This window comes from Balearica regulorum, chromosome 1 (genome assembly GCF_011004875.1).
Source record: "Balearica regulorum gibbericeps isolate bBalReg1 chromosome 1, bBalReg1.pri, whole genome shotgun sequence".
Taxonomy (NCBI): Eukaryota; Metazoa; Chordata; class Aves; order Gruiformes; family Gruidae; genus Balearica; species Balearica regulorum.
The window spans coordinates 172,501,429-172,519,407 of record NC_046184.1 but is presented as its reverse complement, the minus strand read 5'-3'; the positions used below and the strand labels follow the sequence as shown (position 1 = coordinate 172,519,407).

The 17,979-nt window shown below is 43.4% G+C and overlaps 3 protein-coding genes across 4 annotated transcripts in view; 1 reads left to right on the top strand and 2 right to left on the bottom strand.

Annotated features, from left to right (window-relative positions):
- The first annotated feature begins 630 nt into the window (after positions 1-630).
- Positions 631-9,033, top strand: ACOD1 (aconitate decarboxylase 1). 2 transcript variants are annotated; one of them, XM_010306004.2, is made up of 5 exons: positions 631-1,472; positions 2,847-3,008; positions 4,121-4,210; positions 6,194-6,399; positions 7,352-9,033. In XM_010306004.2, the coding sequence occupies exons 1-5, from the start codon at positions 1,461-1,463 to the stop codon at positions 8,304-8,306; spliced, it is 1,425 nt and encodes a 474-aa protein (XP_010304306.2). In that variant the 5' UTR covers positions 631-1,460; the 3' UTR covers positions 8,307-9,033. The 2 variants fall into 2 exon arrangements, with proteins under 2 accessions (XP_010304306.2, XP_075597773.1); XM_075741658.1 differs by lacking the exon at positions 631-1,472 and adding an exon at positions 2,052-2,178.
- A 565-nt stretch (positions 9,034-9,598) lies between these two features.
- LOC104631185 (glutamine amidotransferase-like class 1 domain-containing protein 3, mitochondrial) lies at positions 9,599-15,788 on the bottom strand. Its single transcript, XM_075741683.1, has 4 exons — positions 15,617-15,788; positions 14,090-14,261; positions 11,189-11,393; positions 9,599-9,892 (listed from the first exon to the last, which is right to left on the bottom strand). The coding sequence occupies exons 1-4, from the start codon at positions 15,722-15,724 to the stop codon at positions 9,700-9,702; spliced, it is 678 nt and encodes a 225-aa protein (XP_075597798.1). The 5' UTR covers positions 15,725-15,788; the 3' UTR covers positions 9,599-9,699.
- A 1,304-nt stretch (positions 15,789-17,092) lies between these two features.
- Positions 17,093-17,979, bottom strand: part of FBXL3 (F-box and leucine rich repeat protein 3) — a 40,568-nt gene continuing 39,681 nt past the window's right edge. The window contains exon 6 of the transcript XR_012833280.1: positions 17,093-17,228. The gene's annotated coding sequence lies outside the window, so the exon portion shown is untranslated. The remainder of the gene's footprint in view (positions 17,229-17,979) is intronic.

Sequence of the window (17,979 nt, the reverse complement as noted above, 5' to 3'; positions counted from 1 at the left end):
TGTTTTGAGGGACGATGCAGGCTGAGGATGCAGTCCTACAGGCTGACACCACACTATGCCTTCTAGAGATAAAAAGGGGTATGAGCCATTTTTGCTCCGTTCTGATTGTGGTCTTTCCAGTACAATGCCACCTGTATTACAGCAGTCATTAGAGCAATAAATTAGATTAACCAGTAATTACGTTACTGCATGCTTTTCAGCTGTTCAGCTGTATTCACTGTTCCCTCCATTGGAGTTGCCAGGGGAAATGAAAAGGGACCCATGTTGCTTTTTATGTTAGGAAAATTTCCCTTAACTGGCTGCGGGGCTGTTGTGTCTCCTTTGTACCATCCAGCAGCACAGAGAAGTCAAGATGTTTAAGTTTCACTTCAGTCTCACCTGAGGAGGATGAGGAAATGAGAAACAGAATGGGATTATAAATGATAGCCCAAAGGCAAAGGAAAAAGATGACTGAAAGGGGACTGGCTTTAGGGTTTGAATATCTTTTATTTATGTCATGGTTTAACCTGGCAGGCAGCTAAAACAACCACACAGCCGTCCGCTCAATCCCCTTCACTGATGGGATGGGGGAGAGAATCAGAAAAAAAAAGGTAAAACTCATGGGTTGAGATAAAAACAGTTTAATAGGACAGAAAAGGAAGATGATGATGATGATGATTGTTGTTGTTGTTATAATTCCTGACAGGAAGGTAGGGATCTCTCCCTCAATATCTTGTAGCAGGTTCCCACAAAAGCAAAATCCCTAAACTGGTGGTAGGAGAAGTGCCTCCTTCCTCAGAGAAGACATCCTTGGCTGACATGCAGAAAACCTGCTACTAGAAATGATGGCCTCACATAGTGATTCATGCTGGTAAAAGATTATTAAATGCCACGAGCTGCCTTAATGCAACTTATGGTCTGAAATTCTTATGGCACACATTTCCCGTGTCTGAAAGAGGAGAGGAGACAGATATAGTGAAAGAAGAAAAAAACAAAACAAAACAACAACACATTGTTTAAGTTAAAACAGCCTTTGCCATCCTGCAATCTAGTACTGGGCTGATTGCTCTCCCGTCCATGCCCTACTTTGGTTCCCCAAGGTCAGCCTGGCACACCTGATGACTTCTTCTCTCCATGCTACCAAATGTAAGACACCCAAATTAATATATCAGTTTCTATCTGGTAATAAAACGTCACATTTATCTGTTTACACACGACGTGTATGTGGCAGACAAAGTCATATCACAAATGTACCAGCAGCTGATAGTAGAGTTAGTCAGAGGAAAGTTGAAAGTGAAGAAAAAGGAACATTTCCAGGCGGAGGAGGAAATGGGCAGGACAAGATGAGCAAAAGAAAAGGCCTAATATTTCTTCCTCCACCCCAGACATACGTATATAAATAGTGGAAGAGTGATTTCCCTGGCTCACTGGCCACCACTTGTTCGCTGCATCTCTCTGGGACCACACACCATCCCTCCAAGATGTGGGCAAAGGTACAGTCTTGTTTCTTTGCACTCTAAGATGTACTTTTCTGTTTAAGCTTTTGTATCCTCACTCTGTACGTTTAGGTAGCCGTGCATCACACCATGGGATATGCGATTCACCTGCTTTAAATGACTTGTGTACCTCAAGATAGTCTCAATGCTATAGTACAAAGCTGAGTGAGAACTTAATGGAAACAATGGGTACAATTCTGGCCACCGTTGCCAGAAAAGAGAAATCCAATTGGGACAACACAGTGAAAAGTTACTAGCATAGTAGGGGTGAGCTTTTATTATAAAGGAGAGAGCAGAACAGTTTGGGTTGTTTATCCTAGCAAAATGAAGTCCAAGAGGAAATATCATCACTCTGTGGGTATGTACAGCGGAGTAGAGGAAGGGGAAGGACAAGTGGAAATGGAAGGAGACAATTTCCAAAGAGACAGAAGAACTATATTCAGTAATGCAAATATAAAAAAAGCAAGTGTATGTATGGACTGGTTGTAAATAATATATGCCTCTACAGGGAGAAGTTTCTAATGGTCAGAGAAGGGAAGTTCTAGATTAGTTTCTAATAGAAATATTAACAGCAGCTAACAACTCCAGCCAAGAAGCAGCAGGCTGAGTTTGCATAATGGGTCAATGCTCACTGGGAAAGAAAAAAAAAAAAAATCCCAAATCAGCAGGAGCCAGGAACAAGGAGCCGCTGATTTTCAAAGAGGTGAGATCTCATCTTAGATAAAAGCTGGGAGTCCAGCTGGGTGTGAATTCAACGGGAGCTGGGACCCAGGAGCGGTGGGTACGAGATAGGGCTGCCAAGTCCCATCTCCCACTGAGCTCCAAGCTCAGCAAGGCTTGGGATGGTAATTCTGCTACGCGGGGAGATGAAGTCTTGCCTCCTTGTGTGGTAGTGGCTGTGCTAGATTGAAATGCCGCTTCCCCACTGATTTCAATAGTAATAAGAAGGTGCTATGGAAATCCAGATTTTTTTTTGCTTGTATTTGTTTTATATATGTGTGTGTGTAGAGAGAGACAAAGAGACAGAGAGAGAGATGGAGATAGATATCTTGCAAAGTTACATCAGCTGCAGTGCTTGCCCTCAAGGACTGAAGTCAGGGAGGAAGCAGCAGAAATGCAGAACAGACGAGGACACTGATGAAAGTGTAAATAAAATATAAATAACACTGGCATTTCTGGGAATAAAAAGGGGAAGAATTCAAACCTTAGTTTTACTGATGCAATTCATGTAAGCAGGGGCAGGGCAACAGAAATGGCCAGCATGCTAAGCAGTAGCCCAAAACTGAAAGCAAAAAAAAAAAAAAAAAGTTTTCTTTAAATAAAAAGAAATATCTACTTCTTTTTTTTTTTTTTTTTTTCTCTCCCTCCCAGACAATTACAGGAAATTTTGCCAATGTGATTCATGGTTTGAATGCAAACCACTTGACAGACCAAGTCATTCAGAGAAGCAAGCGAATGATTCTGGATACTCTTGGAGTGGGGCTTCTGGGTACCAGCACTGAGGTCTGCCACAAAGTGACACAGTACAGCAAGGTAAGGTGTCTGGCATTCACAGCACACCCTAAGATTTAGTTTTAAGAAAAGCAAGGGAAAACTTGGGCTATAAGAGGAAACTTTGTCATAGTGAAATTCTTTTGGGAATGGAAAGAGAAAAACGTTGTTCTATCCCAGTGGAGACAGAAAACTTCATTGCTGGAGTTACTTTTAACTCTGGATGAACAAAAGTCTGTGAAACAGACTGTATGCTAAGACCCCCCCCCACTGCAAATACAGTTAATTAAGAATCCTCTCCTTGCTTTCCCTTACGAGATTTTATTAAAAACATTAGCAAACATCACCAGACTTTCAAAAATAAGGGACTGTTAAAGGGATAGACCATTAGTAGTGGGTTATTTCCAGTCCATAAAACATACTTGTCTGATTACACTGGTGGTGTTTCTCCTCCAGTCATGTTCTCCTTAAACCGGAGGAGTTCTTGACCTTGAGGAGAAGAACCTTCCCAGCACAGGAGTGCATCAGTCAGGAGGAGTTTAGCCCACTGTTTTATCGGTCAGACCCGCCCAGTTCGACTCAGGCTTCAGAAGTCTGTGTGCCAATAAGTCTCTTCGCACAGAGATCCCCAGTTCCCAAACCGTGGTAGTTTGTGCCCTTTTATTTAATTCCATAAAGATCGCTTCATTGGCTAAAAGATCTGCACAGCAAAAGGAATAGAGCAGAGCCCCTTACAGGAAGGAGATACCAGCATCAGGAGGCCGTATATCATTTACCCAGGGCTTACTAAAACATAGAAAATCAGAACCTTTAACTGGACATCTTCCCCAACAAGATGATGACAGTCCTGAGGAAACTGCCAATGGGTGGTGAGAAGGGACGTCAATGGCCAGAGGTTGTGTGAAGGGACTGAATGGCCAAGTGGATGGTGTTCGTGTGCTCCCTGAGGTCTGTTGGGGTGGAAAGAGCCCTTGACATAAGCCAACAGGAAACCGAGTTTCTTTTCATACTTTCTGACAGAATAATAATTTTCTCATGAAAGGGAACAGCTGGGTCCCAAGAGGGTATGGTCTGATCTCGGTTACATCAGAGATACGGTGCACATTTATCCTTGAGTTCAGGAGTTTGAATTAATTGATGTTGATTTTTTTCAGATCTACAGCTCAGATATATCCAGTACCATCTGGGGCCACTTGGATTTCCGATTGCCTCCTCTGTATGCAGCTTTTGTGAATGGAGTGGCTGTAAGGGATTCTCTTTTATTTGCTCTTAAATCACACTAGTTGATACCATTCTCACTCTAGAGAGAACAGAATGCTCCTAAAATCTTAGTTTATTCTTGTGCCTGAAGCCTGCTACAAAACTTCCCTAGACTGTTCTCCTAATGTGCTTCAACTTTCTTCCAAGGACAACGGGCTTGAGGTATAATATATGTCTGATCCAACTCAACAGCATCCCTTGCCTTTAATGTAGGACTTGGGGCTGTTTTCAAAGATCAGAACTCTACCGCTTGTTACAACCTTGCTACAGCTGCATTACAGAGACATACTCTAGTTCTCTCTGATTTCACCGGAATCCAAATTCCACCCCAAATGGCAAAGTATAGTTACAGAAAAACACAAATACAGAGAGATGCACATGTACATATACACGTATCACAAGGCAATTTAGTCTTCAGTCTGCAGTTTGCAAAAGCCAATTATATATTTTGGACACGTACTTTGTCAATAAAGCAATAACTGACTCGTCAGACATTTGTCTAAATTCAGATTTAGGCTTAAACCATTTGAAATCAAAAGGTGTGCCAAAGGTGGAGTAGACAAATTTGGCAATTATGCAAAACTAAGGAAGGTGACCAACCAAGGAAATGATAAAATTAAGCCTATATCTAAATCAGTGTGACAACAAAATCAGAGGTCCAATTTGCCTCCTCATTTCCAGTGTAGAGAAAATTACCTTGGAAATGAGATCTGCTACCTCTCAGCTCCTAGTAGCCTGTGTGATATTCAAATCTAGCTGTTAGCAAGTATACGATCATTTCAGATTGCATCTTGGTCACAGGTCAATTCTAAGCGCTTATTGAAGACACTAGGAACGCAACTTACTGGGCACAACGGTCCTTATCCCACACTGCGGGGCATCTTCCCAGCTGGTATCAAAGTTCAAGGCAGGGACTGGGTTTTCTTCTGCCTGTTCAGGAAGACAGTCCTCAGAAGTGTGTATTCCCAGTATTACAAGACCTGAGGGCTGGGGATCCTGACCACCTTCCCAGTTTGCTCTCAAGTAAGACATGGGTGAATAGGCATGAAAGTTCAGCTTTTGAGGCATTATTTATGCGATTAAGAACACTGTCCCTGATGTTCTGAATTCCTTGGAGGGTTTCAAACCTTTGAGGGGGTTTCCAACAAGCAGTACACTGCAAATAGTGAGTGCACTTCTGGGAGCAGTCTGCTACCACAACAGCAGCCCTATGTCATGCTGGGAATGCCCGAAATCTTCCCGAGCAGCTCCGGACATAGGAAAGAAAGAGAATCTCCTCTCTCTGGAGACTCTCCAGGTCAAAGCAGCTCATCCCAGTTTTCAGACTGTAGCTTTCTCCTACTGCCAGCAACCCCACGGCATCTGGTTCCTCATGTGATGGATCTTGTCTTGATGTGCTGAAAATCGAGGATAAAGTCTGATCTACATTTGCAGGCTCCTGCCTGCTGCCCATGGATGCTTGCACCGGAGAAGTTGTTCTGATAGAACTTTCAGTTAGCTGTATGGATTTGACTGCTACCGCTTTAATGGTGTGAGCCTTAATGGCAGCATCAGTTGCAGCGCTGGGGAAGTAATTTCATTATGTTTATATACTGTTTTTGGGGAAGTGAAAACTCACCACTCACATGGTGGACCTAGAACTGCTGCTTTAATTATACCAGTCTAATTAAAGCAGCAAAAGCCTATTGTAGGAAAGAAGTTCATTGTCATGCTGGTTCTAGACTGGTGCAACTTAAATTAGAATTTACACTTCTCTGAGACAAGATTTGTATTGCACTGCCACTTCTTGTCAAGCCATGTTAGGATTAAAGGTCTTAAAAGAAAGATTTTTGAAGTTTTGCTACCTAAGGAAAATCTAGTTCTTTGGTTCTTTTTTATACCAGTTACAGTAATTTGGTTTGACTGAGCCAATATTGCCAAGTCAGAGTTTATTTCTGATGACAATTCAAGGCTTCTCTTTCCATTAGGTGCACTCAATGGATTTCGATGACACGTGGCATCCAGCCACACACCCATCCGGGACTGTGCTCCCTGCCGTGATTGCACTCTCGGAGGCCTTTCCTCAAAAGAGAAAAATCTCAGGCCTCGATCTGCTGTTAGCTTTCAATGTGGGAATCGAAGTGCAAGGCAGGCTGCTGCGCTTCTCCAGCGAAGCCAGGAATATTCCAAAAAGGTACGTAGAAATGCTTCAAGTAGCAAGTTGAGTGGAAGGTTTTTTTTTCCTCTGTGTTAATACACTTAATAAAATGCCAGTTAAAATACAAATGGCACAGTTAATCATATTTTCTATGTTGTTTGTCTGGAAATTTAGGAAAGGTTCATTTTAAACATAAATACCCTTACGTGACTCCTTACGGCTTAGCAAATAGATTTCTTTTTGAGAGCATCGATCAGTTTACAAGAAGGAGGCAATGATCTCCCTTTTAATTAAAAACAGCAGCAAAAAGGCAACATTTAACAGCAGAGGTCTCAGGCTTTCATGAATACATACGATTATGCCTCACTTGCAAACAGTGGCTTGCTCTCAGCAGAATGGAGTCACCGGCGCTGGGCTCAAAGCAGAGCCCGAGAAGACAGGATGTGCTAAGGGGAAAGACTTGAAATGTGGAATGGTTTATAGAATCAGAGAGTCATAGAATGGTTTCGGTTGGACGGGACCTCAAAGATCATCTAGTTCCAACCCCCCTGCCGTGGGGGTGTCGTCTTGCTATTTTCTGTGTGCTCCTTCTACCAATTCTGCAAAACTGGTACAGAATAACAAAACTTGCTTCCCCCAATATAAATAATTTATAGATGACTATAAATTATTTACACATAATTTATAGATGACTATAAACCCTGACGCTTTTGCCATTATTCTGTTCAGTATGCCTTGAACTATGAGCAATTCTAACATTTCAGTTGCTTTCTGGGGAAGACCTATTGTAAGTGGTACTATTCCTGTTTAACTTGTTCCTGGAGAAAAGTGACAAATTTTTCCATTAGGATCACAAATGAATTCTGAATGTATATTTCTTTATGGTCCAATCCGTCTTCACGGCAGTGAAAGGAAATTGAAGCTTGTGTATATAGTGAATTCAGGTGACTTTTTGAAATATAGTAATAAAGAGATTTTGCTTTCTCAGGTTTCACCCACCGACTGTGGTTGGTACGATGGGGAGTGCAGCAGCTTGTGCTAAACTCCTAGCTCTCGACCAGCTGAAATGTAAAAACGCCTTGGCTATCGCTGCCTCCTACGCAGGTGCCCCACTTGCTAACGCAGCAACCCAAACGAAGCCCCTCCACGTTGGCAATGCTGCCAAGCATGGACTGGAAGCAGCTTGCTTAGCATCCCAGGGCCTTCAAGGAAACAAACAGATCTTGGACATGGAGTCGGGGATAGGTGCTTTTTATACAGATTACAACCCACAGACTCTGCCAACCTTGCAGTCTTACCCCTGGCTGTTGGGTCAACAAGACGTGGCCATCAAACGCTTTCCTGCTCATCTTGGAACACACTGGGTGGCTGATGCAGCATCTTCTGTTAGAAGGAAGCTTGTGGAGAGCAGCGACAACTTGCTCCCCCTTGATAAAATCGAGAAAATCATTCTCAAAGTCCCAGAGGTCAAATATGTGAACAGACCCAGTCCTACCTCAGAGCACGAAGCGCGACACTCCTTCCAGTTTGTTGCATGCTCTGCTTTGCTGGATGGCAGCATGTCAGTCCAGTCCTTCGCCAGTGAGAACGTTCACCGGCCAGCCTTGCGGGAGCTCCTCTGCAAAACACAGCTGGAGCACCCCCCTGATAACATACCTAGCTTTGAGAGCCTTTACTGCGAAGTGAGTGTCATGCTTCAGGACGGCAACACAATCAGCGACCGCTGCGATACGTTCTACGGGCACTGGAGGAAACCTCTGAAAAAGAAAGACTTAGAGAAAAAGTTTCAATCCAATGCCTCCCGCGTCCTGCCTGCAGAAGCCACAGAAGGCATTATAGACACTGTGTACAATCTGGAAAAAGTGGAGGACTGTTCTGTATTAAGTACATTTTTATCAGGACAGTCAGCTAGAGCACTTTCGAAGAAGCTGCGCTTCCTTTGAATGTCCCAACAAACAGCTAGGTACTGTTCACAAAGCAAACACAAAATTCAGTACAAACTCTTATTTAGTGACTCAAGCACATTTAAATGGGACTCCTGTAACACACAAGCCATGATCAGTCCAATATTGTATTTTTTGACTAAGAAAATACTTTAGCAATTACGTGCACAGCTCAGGCTGAACAGAAGATCTGCCTGGCACAGTCAACTTCAATTATCTTTAAACTTCTAGAAGCAGAGCACTGCTTGTGCACGACACAAAAATTTGCCTGCTCTTCTGCCAAAAACAGTTCTATGTTCTGCTTCTGCTAAATAACTTCATAAAGGAAATCCACATTCTGGAGGAGTATGGAAATGCTGTCGGTGAGAAACATCACTTTGAGAAAGACAGAGAATAAAAGCCTTTATATATTTATTTCTGTAGATTTAGCTCTAAAGCCTCCTTGAAGAGGCCACCTGTTAAATCCAAGCTTTGACATTTGTGCTAAAATAAACATGGCACGTACACAGAGTGGTACTACTTGATACTCTGTGACATGTCAGGCTTCTCTGTAACAATTGCACTGACGACGTAAAGGTTAGCATCCTTCCTGATCAAGGAAGCACAAAGCCTTGCCAGATTGTCCTTCTGAAAGAGGCTCATGAGCTTTGCTCACGTTTGTAAGATCAAAGCACATGTTCTAACATATCTAAAATGTACCTTCCTTAGGGCACTAAACTATGTATGCAAAAAATCACCAAAATAAAGCTAATTTATTTTACTAACTAAACCTCATATTATTTCATTTATTAGAGCAAAACTTGTGTGTTTCCTACATACAATGTATTCATTTGTACTTAAGCCTCTGACTCTTGGTTTATAAAGTCGGTTTATCTAGGGGGCTCTGCAAAAATTTCAGAAGGCCATTAGTTATGCTTGCTTAAAGACTTGCAAGGGAAGAAAAAAAAAAAACCAATCACATTCTTTTCTTTTTCCCTGCTGATTAGAAAGTGGAATTTAATCATCCACCTATACTGAAGGTATACACGCTCATTTACAGCTATTTCGTCTGTAATTATAGCTGGGTAACACCAAATGTGAGTTACTGATTATCATTAGATAAAACCCCATTGGACAGAGGGTTCCTACATTATCTTATCAAGACTGAATACGTTCAGCTTCATGCGAAAAAAACAGAGGACCCCCCCAACAACTTTCAACACATGCTTTCTAATTTAAAAGAGAAACAAATTGGATAAACATAGCAATAACCATTTGATGTATTATAGATGTAAAAAACAAAACAAGAACTGTGAAGTTTAATAGTTGCGTTATTTTATTAACACAAACAAACGAAGCTACATGCTTATGCTTAGCTAAACTGATTTCCTTGCAGAAGCCTGTAAGCTTCCAGTCAGGCAAGTTTCAGGACTTCTTGTACCATTGTTCCAATTCCATCAAAGATTTCATGCAGAGGAGCCTTGCACATGAAAGCACAGGTAGTAACTATTTTATTGGCTTTGTCCACATGGGATTCATTTACATTTTTGCAAATGTGCTTACATCCAAGCTCTGCTATAGCAGATGCAGTTTCAGCATCAGGAAATCTGTAAATAAAAAGATTATAATTAACACAAAGAGATGATATAGCCATAAAGTTCTGCCAACATAACTTGAATGATAGAACTACAATAATATTTAAGCAACTCTTTAGTTCACGATGACAAGGCAGTCAAACAGACTGCCACTGTCAGGTTCTCCCATCCCCTATGGACACAAGCAGTGATTTGATTTTGGAAACAACATCTGAAATACAGAGCCACAGTACGTTAGAAGGTACAATTCTGGTTTTAACAATCCTTCAGTAAGTTTACAAGATGATACCAAGTGCAGCCATGACTGATTCCCAAAAGTGTGAGAGATGCCAACTGAACTTGCAGACACGTTAGACCTTTTCCAACACCTCCATGTAAGGCCTTCCACTGGGATTCTGCAGAGATTTTTTTTTTTTTCCTGAGGATAAAGCAGGAACAGGGGGGTGGAGGCAATCCCTCACTACCACTGCCGATATGAAATTCCATTCAGAAGTTTTATTGGGAGCTGACAGTCCTTGAAGCAGCACTGACTTCTGCCAGGCCATGTTCTCATCTGCCTCCCCTAAACTGGCCCCAAACTACTACCACCAGAAAAACTTTATCAAAAATCCCTGAACAGACAAAACCCCACAGGTTACCAAATTGTTGAATGCCAGGTGGCCAGATGCCTATTCTTCATTTGCACGTCTCCAATATGAATCAAAGGCATTGGGTAAGCAAATTCTGTTATCTCACTTAGTATGAGCTAAAATCTATCACTCAATTACCGTGAATGTAACATGAAAAAAATAACTTGATATCCTTTGTCACCTGCGTGTTTGTGATTCTATAAAAGTCGCTTTGTTCTGTCACTTTTAGGACTGATAGATGCTACATCCAGTGACTCATTAGCACTCACACTGCACAATAAAGCCAGTGCAGGAGCCTGTGTTACCTTTGGTGGCTCCCAGACTGATGGCTTAGGCAAGAGATAAGGCTCCCTAGAGTTTTCGTACTATTAATTGTAATGTGTCTGTGGATGTTGACGTCATAGAACATATCACAGCCCAACGTATTTCTGAATTTAGGGATACATTTTTCCAACGTTGCAGTGCATAAGTCACCTGACCTCACAGATTTGGTCTGTCTGCCCTGAGAGTTCTGTGCCTACTATTATTATGCAAGTGAAAATTTGAAGTAAGTGAAAAACGTCACTAATAAGGTACCCAAGGGTTACTGGCACCAGAAACCTCAGACTTTTGCACAGAAGACTGGCCATTTCCTAATCCTAATTCTCATATAAATCATCTCCATCCATTTCCTTCTTACCTTCCATCTACGTTTTTATCTTGGCCGACTGTGACCTCGCAACCAGGAAAGACTTTAGCTGCCAGGACTGGTGATATACAGCACAAACCAATAGGCTTTTTAGCACTGTGGAAAGCTTGGAGTGTGGAGTTCACGTGCTCGTTGACAGTGCAGTTCTTGCCATCTACAGCCCAGGAACACAGGTTCTTTGCTACACCAAAACCACCTAAAAAAACCCCCAAAAAACCCCAAATGTAAGACATTGCTAAAAGCCATTAAATTCAATACCAGAAAGAAGTTCTTTTTTTATAACATAATCATGGCATACGTAAGACTGTTAAGTTAGTATACTGAAAACTTTCAGCACGTGGAATATGATAGGATTACAATGTTAAAAGTTTAACTGCACATTTTTTATACCATGTTATGTTACATAGGCCAGAAAGCTTCACCTTGCTTCAATGAGCAACAAATAGACAAATAGGAAACCTCACATTCACTTGCTAGTCACTTGAAAAACTACACCATCCAATATGCACCCCTCAGTAAGAAAGAGAGGGATCAGTAGAAAGATTAATGATAGTTAAAAGTGGAAGAGTGTAATTCATGACAGCAATGCAAACAGTGATTTGACCCTCTACAGTAATTCACTCTCAAGTTTTACTTCAATACTTAAGCAATTACAGGAGAGCTTTTTCCCTCTCTGGAATTATTTTTGATCTTAACAAAAATTAAGGGTTATCACAATAAAACCAAAATGGATATTACATTAAAAAAAGCTCAAATGCCATCCAGAGGGACCTTGACAGGCTTGACAGGTGAGCTCTTGTGAACTTTGTGAAGTTCAACAAGGCCAAGTGCAAGGTCCTGCATACAGGTCAGGGCAACCATAAGCATAAATACAGGCTGGGTGGAGAATGGACTAAGAGCAACCCTGAGGAGAAGGGCTTGGGGGTCTTGGGGGACGAGAAGCTAAACATGAGCCAACTGTATCCTGGGCTGCATCAAAAGAAGCATGACCAGCAGGTCAAGGGAGGTGATCCTGCCCCTCTACTCCGCTCCTGTGAGACCCCACCTGGAGTACTGCGTCCAGCTCTGGGGGCCCCAGTACAGGAGAGACATGGAGCTGTTGGAGAGTTCAGAGGAGGGCCATGAAGTTGATCAGAGGGCTGGAGCATCTCTCCTGTGAGGACAGGCTGAGAGAGTTGGGGTTGTTCAGCCTGGAGAACAGAAGGCTCCAGGGAGATCTAATTGCAACCTTCCAGTACCTGAATGGGGGCCTACAGGAAAGATGGAGAAGGGCTGTTTACAAGGGTGTGTAACGATAGGACAAGGGGTAATGGGTTTAAGCTGAAGGAGGGTAGACTTAGATTAGATATCAGGAAGAAATTCTTCCCTGTGAGGGTGGTGAGGCACTGGAACAGGTTGCCCAGAGAAGCTGTGGATGCCCCCTCCCTGGAAGTGTTTAAGACCAGGCTGGATGGGGCTTTGGGCAACATGGTCTGGTGGAGGGTGTCCCTGCCCATGGCAGGGGGGTTGGAACTACATGATCTTTGAGGTCCCTTCCAACCCAAACCATCCTATGATTCTATGTTAAAAAGGCAATGATAACATATGATATTGAGACATATCACTTGTGACTGACAATATAATTTCCTATTAAAAATAATGCCAAATTTGCTTTCTAGAAATTAGTTGTAACAATCCTTTACTTGCATTTAATCTTCATTTAATTGTAGAAGGAGATTCAATTTTACAGCACCTTCATTTGCTGGATTTATAACCATCAGAATGATCAAAGAAAGAAGGTTATTAGTAAGTGTAACCATCCGTTATATTTGATTCCTTATGGAATGTGCACAACATCAACTTTTCTACAATACACAAACGGAAATTTCCACATGTATTTTGAGGGATAACATCAAGAAACTTTACATTTTAAATATTTTTCCTTTCACTCCTTGCTCACTTTCAAGTTTATCTGGAACCTCTGAGGTAAGATTTTAATCTTCAAACTTAATACGGTTTATTTCCCTCTAAAAGTTATTACAGCAACCCTCCTGAGCCTGGGTTATAACAGCATGAAATTAACGTGGAAAATATTTGCTAGCCTCTAGTCCCTGATCAGCCCTGATGTCACCCACTCATTTTAGCGCTGGAAATGTGTTTCTCTGCATTATACGCACACTCCCTCTGCTGGCCTTACAACAGAAGACAGAATAACAACTTCAAAATTAACGTTTAGGCACAATCATGAAGGCACTATTTAACAGTACTATGAATATTCTGGAAGTGATCTTCAGCAAGTCATAATTTCCTCGTGACGCTTTGGTTTCTTCGTTTCCAAAGTGATTACAATTACCTCTGTCTGAAAGGCAATTTTGTGATCTATAAATAAAACATTATCCATAAACATGTTTAGTGTAACTTGATCAGCAGCAGACCAGATACATAATTAAAACAAAATGTACTCACATCTGACAGGGAATATTATCTATTTGGCAACCTGCTATTCTGTCACCAATTTCAGAGGCCCTAAAATTAAGACATTGCCACGTAACATCAAGTTCTGGCCTTACTTTCATACTCTGGTCAGTGTTCTTGTACACAAGTAGGTATTGAAGTTTTCACAATCTTTAGAAAGAAGGAACAGAGTGATGTATAACTTAACACCAAAAGAACACTCTGGCATTTTAAATTAATGAACTATAAATTAATAAACTGAGATGACTTATCAGCCCATGAGACCTCGCTGAAACATTTTCTCATCCTCAAAGAAAATAAGTAAGTAAAAACCCACATACCTCTCAGTTCAAGAGCGTAATTTATTCTCTAAACCAATTTAAAAGTAAAAAGGTGTGAAGGCAAAGCAGTTAGTTGCAATACAAAACCCACAATTAATTTTATTTTAAAAGCACCTACCAGGGAAAATGACCGCATCAAATTCATTAGCTTTCAATTCTGCCAAATCCTGAATGTCTCCTCTTGCCAGTCTGGCACTTTCAACTAACACATTTCTCTTCTCTTCTGTTGGTTCTCCTTTCAGGTGATTGACTACATCCCTTTGCTCAATATCAGGGGCAAATATCTTCACCTAGAATATAGAGATTAAGCAATTTTGTTAACATAACCAGAACTCATACATATTGGTCATAATAAGGATCATTTAATGAAAACATTTTTTGTTCCTGAAGTCTCTTACCCAAAAGAAGTGGATTCCACAGGATGGATCTATCAAATTAAATATCTAAAGTGACAGGTGATGTATTAGGATGGGTAAACCCGGCCACACTCCCCATCCTATTTCTGCAGCTTTCTGACAGGAGCGCATTCTATGCTGACATTAGGCTTACCGATTTTGCCAGGGCCTGCCTTCCCTCTGCGGACAACCCCAAGGACAAACAGAGCACCACGATTTATAACAACAGCCTGCCTGGACACACAGATGAGCCTGCAGAAAAGCTGCTCTTAACTGTTATGGAATCAGAGTGCTAAGAGAATTTTACAAAAAAGTTTAAAAGATAAAGATGCAAATTTAACAAGCATTGCTAGTGCAGACATTAGAGTTACCTGCTTTCTTAAAAGACTGGTAGCAGGAAGGAAAAACAATACATGGAAGAACACATTTTGGTTAGGCACAAAAGGGGAAAGCTGCATCAAAAATACGAAATTCTGTGAAAGGTGTACTCCAGGGACTGTTTTCACACATCTGTTTTGACACTTGCTTTGCAGACTTCTCAGCACTTGCCACTTTAGTTAATTTTAGAGAGGACAATTTTGTGTTAAATATGGGTGGGTTGTTTTGTTACGATCAGATACCTGAGTGTAGCTACAGGTAGACAGAAAGTGACCACCTTCTGCCACCTGAAGCAACGGACAGGACCAAAGCACACCGGTCCAGGCTCCTCCGAGGGAAAGCCCAGAAACAGCTAGCAGAAAACAAGCAGGTGAACCTGACTGAGAGCAAGCACTTGACTTCTGGAAAAGTGATCGGAAAGCAGATCAAGAATTTTAACCGGGTCCCATCGTCAGCTCCCCAAGCAGGCTGCCTGGGACAGAGGAGCAGGGCAAGGCCTCCTGCCACCTGCGTCTGACTGCTGCTCCTGCCGGGGGGACATTCACGTCTCTGGGGATGGGGTGACGATAGGGTGGGATAAGGTAAGGAGAGAGGTTATGGCTGAACAGGCTTCGTAGTGTGCAGCGGAGGGGGAAAGACCACTGGGAAGCAGGAGAGGCTCCTGTCCCGCAAACAGCAGGAGCCACAGGATGGCCTACCCCGGCACAGGGTGGGGGCAAAGCCAAGGCGGGGGTCCCTCGGCTGTTGAGGGGCGCAAAGAGATGGGGCAGCTATACCTTCCCCCTCCCCCGGGGAGCCTGTCACACGCGGCTCCACACACACCCCGCGGGGGTGCCGGGGAGCTGGGTCCCGCCTCCCCGCCGCTCCCCTACCTCCGCGCCACCGCGGCTGAGATGCACCAGCGTCGCCGAGGCTTCGTGAATCTCGCTACCGTCGAAAACACCGCAGCCGGCGAGAACCAAGGCCACCCGCTTACCCATGGCGGCCTCCTCCAGCCGCCCGCCCGCCCCTCAGGCCCAGTCAAAGGCGCTGAAGCCGGCGAACCTGGGCCTCACAGAACGCCCCCCCCCCGGCCTTCTGCTGCGCTTGCGCCGCTGGCTTGCAGCTCGGCCTCCATCTTGCAGCTCCCCGCAGCCTCACTGGTGGGACCCTCGCAGTGGTCAGGCTCGCAGGGCTTGCATCCTGGGACCCCTCCCACCAGCTGGCACCCCGGGGGCTCAGCCTGCCCCGGGGTCCGGCACGCCGTAAGCAGTTCGTTGCAGGCAGTTTTTCACTAAGTGCTCTCCCTGCTGCCTATAAAATGTAGATGAGGGGGAGTTTTAAACGTATGGGGGGAATCTGGGGGAAAAAAAAAAAAAAAAAAAGAAAAAAAAAAGATGTGCCTTTAGTCTTAAACGAAGCAGGCTCAGGTGTATTGCCGGTCTTATTTCTCTCCTGGCCTGCATACCACAGCGTAGCTAGTGCAGAGAAGGTGCTGCAGCGACCCTTGCAATGCTGTTACACATCTGCATCCCTGTAGCTTGCCTGAACGTTGCTCTGCTTCCAGTAGGGCCTCGCAAAGGCTCACCGGTGTATGTGTGAGGTTGTTTGTTTTATGTGTAGGACTATAATGGTGTAGTGAATATACTGCTTTGAAAGCCAAAAAAATAGAGTTTGTGCAGAGGCCAGCAGTACTGCTGGGTCCTGATGCTGCTTGTTTCAGACCCACGTACCAGTTTTGATTCCCTTAACCTCATGTTCGGTTCCAGGGAGTGGCTCCATTTTACCACAAAAAACAGAGGTTCTTTGGAAAAACAACCTGTCTTCTTTCACCCGCTCCCAGCTTAGTCATTAAGGCATTGCCCTAAGGAACCAAAGTGCTTCCTTCGGTCAAGGCAGGCATTCATCCCTAGTCTCCTCCTTATGACTGTGCACACAAATGCTACACCAGTAATCAGTTGTATTTAATTTTAGTGAGATCTCTGAGCTCTTGGTCCTTCATTTTTAATGAGCTGCTTGGAATCAGAATTGTTTAGGTTGGAAAAGACCTTTAAGATCATCAAGTCCAACCATTAACCTAGCACTGCCAAGTCCACCACTAAACCATGTCCCTGACCACCACAGCTACATATCGTTTAAATGCCTCCAGGGATGGTGACTCAACTGCTTCCCCGGGCAGCCTGTTCCAATGATTGACAACCCTTTCAGTGAAGAAATTTTCCTAATCTCCAATCTAAACCTCCCCTGGCACAACTTGAGGCCATTTCCTCTTGTCCTATTGCTTGTTACTTGGGAGAAGAGACCAACACCCAGGTGGCTACAACCTCCTTTCAGGTAGTTGTAGGGAGTGATAAGGTCTCCCCTCAGCCTCCTTTTCTCCAGGCTAAACAACCCCAGTTCCCTCAGCTGCTCCTCCTAAGACTTGTGCTCTAGACCCTTCACCAGCTTTGTGAAGCAGCAGCTATTTGAGACAGAATCTGTGAGTCTATTCAGCAGTTGGTCACACTGACAATCATGTAGCAAAATGCATTCAGCTTTATATTGAGTGGTGAGGATTCTGTACAGGATGATGGATAGGGAGGTTCTTGAACAGCAAATGGCCAAGATAGGGAAACTCCCTGCTTAAGGGCAGACTGCCATCTGCTGGGTAATGTTTGCTCCAAATGGATGTAGGGCTACAGCTCGGTCTCCACCACAGCCCACACTCTGCCTCTCAGGATTGAGCAGGACTGCCAGTGCAGCTCCAGCTCAGAAAGCCCTCAATTGCCTGATACCTCATCCACAACCATACACTGGGAGATCCCTCTCAGTTCAATACACTTGAGTTAAAGCTCTGTACAGCACCAAACCCTCATCTTACTCTCCAGGCTGAGTAGGACCCCAGGGAAATTCCAGTGGAGCAGAGCCATCTCAACCCAGAGAAATAAAAAATATGTTTGGTGAGAGCGGAGTGGCAGTTCAACATACTTACTGGCAGGGGACTTCTTAGGCTCAGGAGAGTGGGAGTGTTGGTTTAGTTTGGGAATCAGAGAACTGAGAGTCTCCAGAGCTGGAATCCCACTGGAGTCCTCCTCATGCTTGAGAGCTAGGAAGAGGCTGCTGTCTGGCAGGAGTTTAAGTTCACATTTGGAGACATAAGTGAAGTCCCAAATTCTCCTGTGTGTTAGGGCCAGGGTTAATGTTAGAGCTAGAGAACTGAGCATCTTCAGAGCTGGAATTCCCTGCTCCTTTCTGTCCTGACTTGCTGGCTAGTCTT

What these genes read in the sequence shown, in the direction of transcription:
- ACOD1 (XM_075741658.1), top strand. Translation starts at nt 2,092, where the DNA reads ATGGGTCAATGCTCACTGGGAAAGAAAAAAAAAAAAAATCCCAAATCA. An exon ending in AGCCGCTGATTTTCAAAGAG is followed by an intron (nt 2,179 to 2,846) that starts GTGAGATCTCAT and finishes TCTCCCTCCCAG; the next exon opens with ACAATTACAGGAAATTTTGC. An exon ending in AAGTGACACAGTACAGCAAG is followed by an intron (nt 3,009 to 4,120) that starts GTAAGGTGTCTG and finishes GATTTTTTTCAG; the next exon opens with ATCTACAGCTCAGATATATC.
- LOC104631185 (XM_075741683.1), bottom strand. Translation starts at nt 15,724, where the DNA reads ATGGGTAAGCGGGTGGCCTTGGTTCTCGCCGGCTGCGGTGTTTTCGAC. An exon ending in TGATGCGGTCATTTTCCCTG is followed by an intron (nt 11,394 to 14,089) that starts GTAGGTGCTTTT and finishes GGGTTTTTTTAG; the next exon opens with GTGGTTTTGGTGTAGCAAAG. An exon ending in GATAAAAACGTAGATGGAAG is followed by an intron (nt 9,893 to 11,188) that starts GTAAGAAGGAAA and finishes TTTTATTTACAG; the next exon opens with ATTTCCTGATGCTGAAACTG.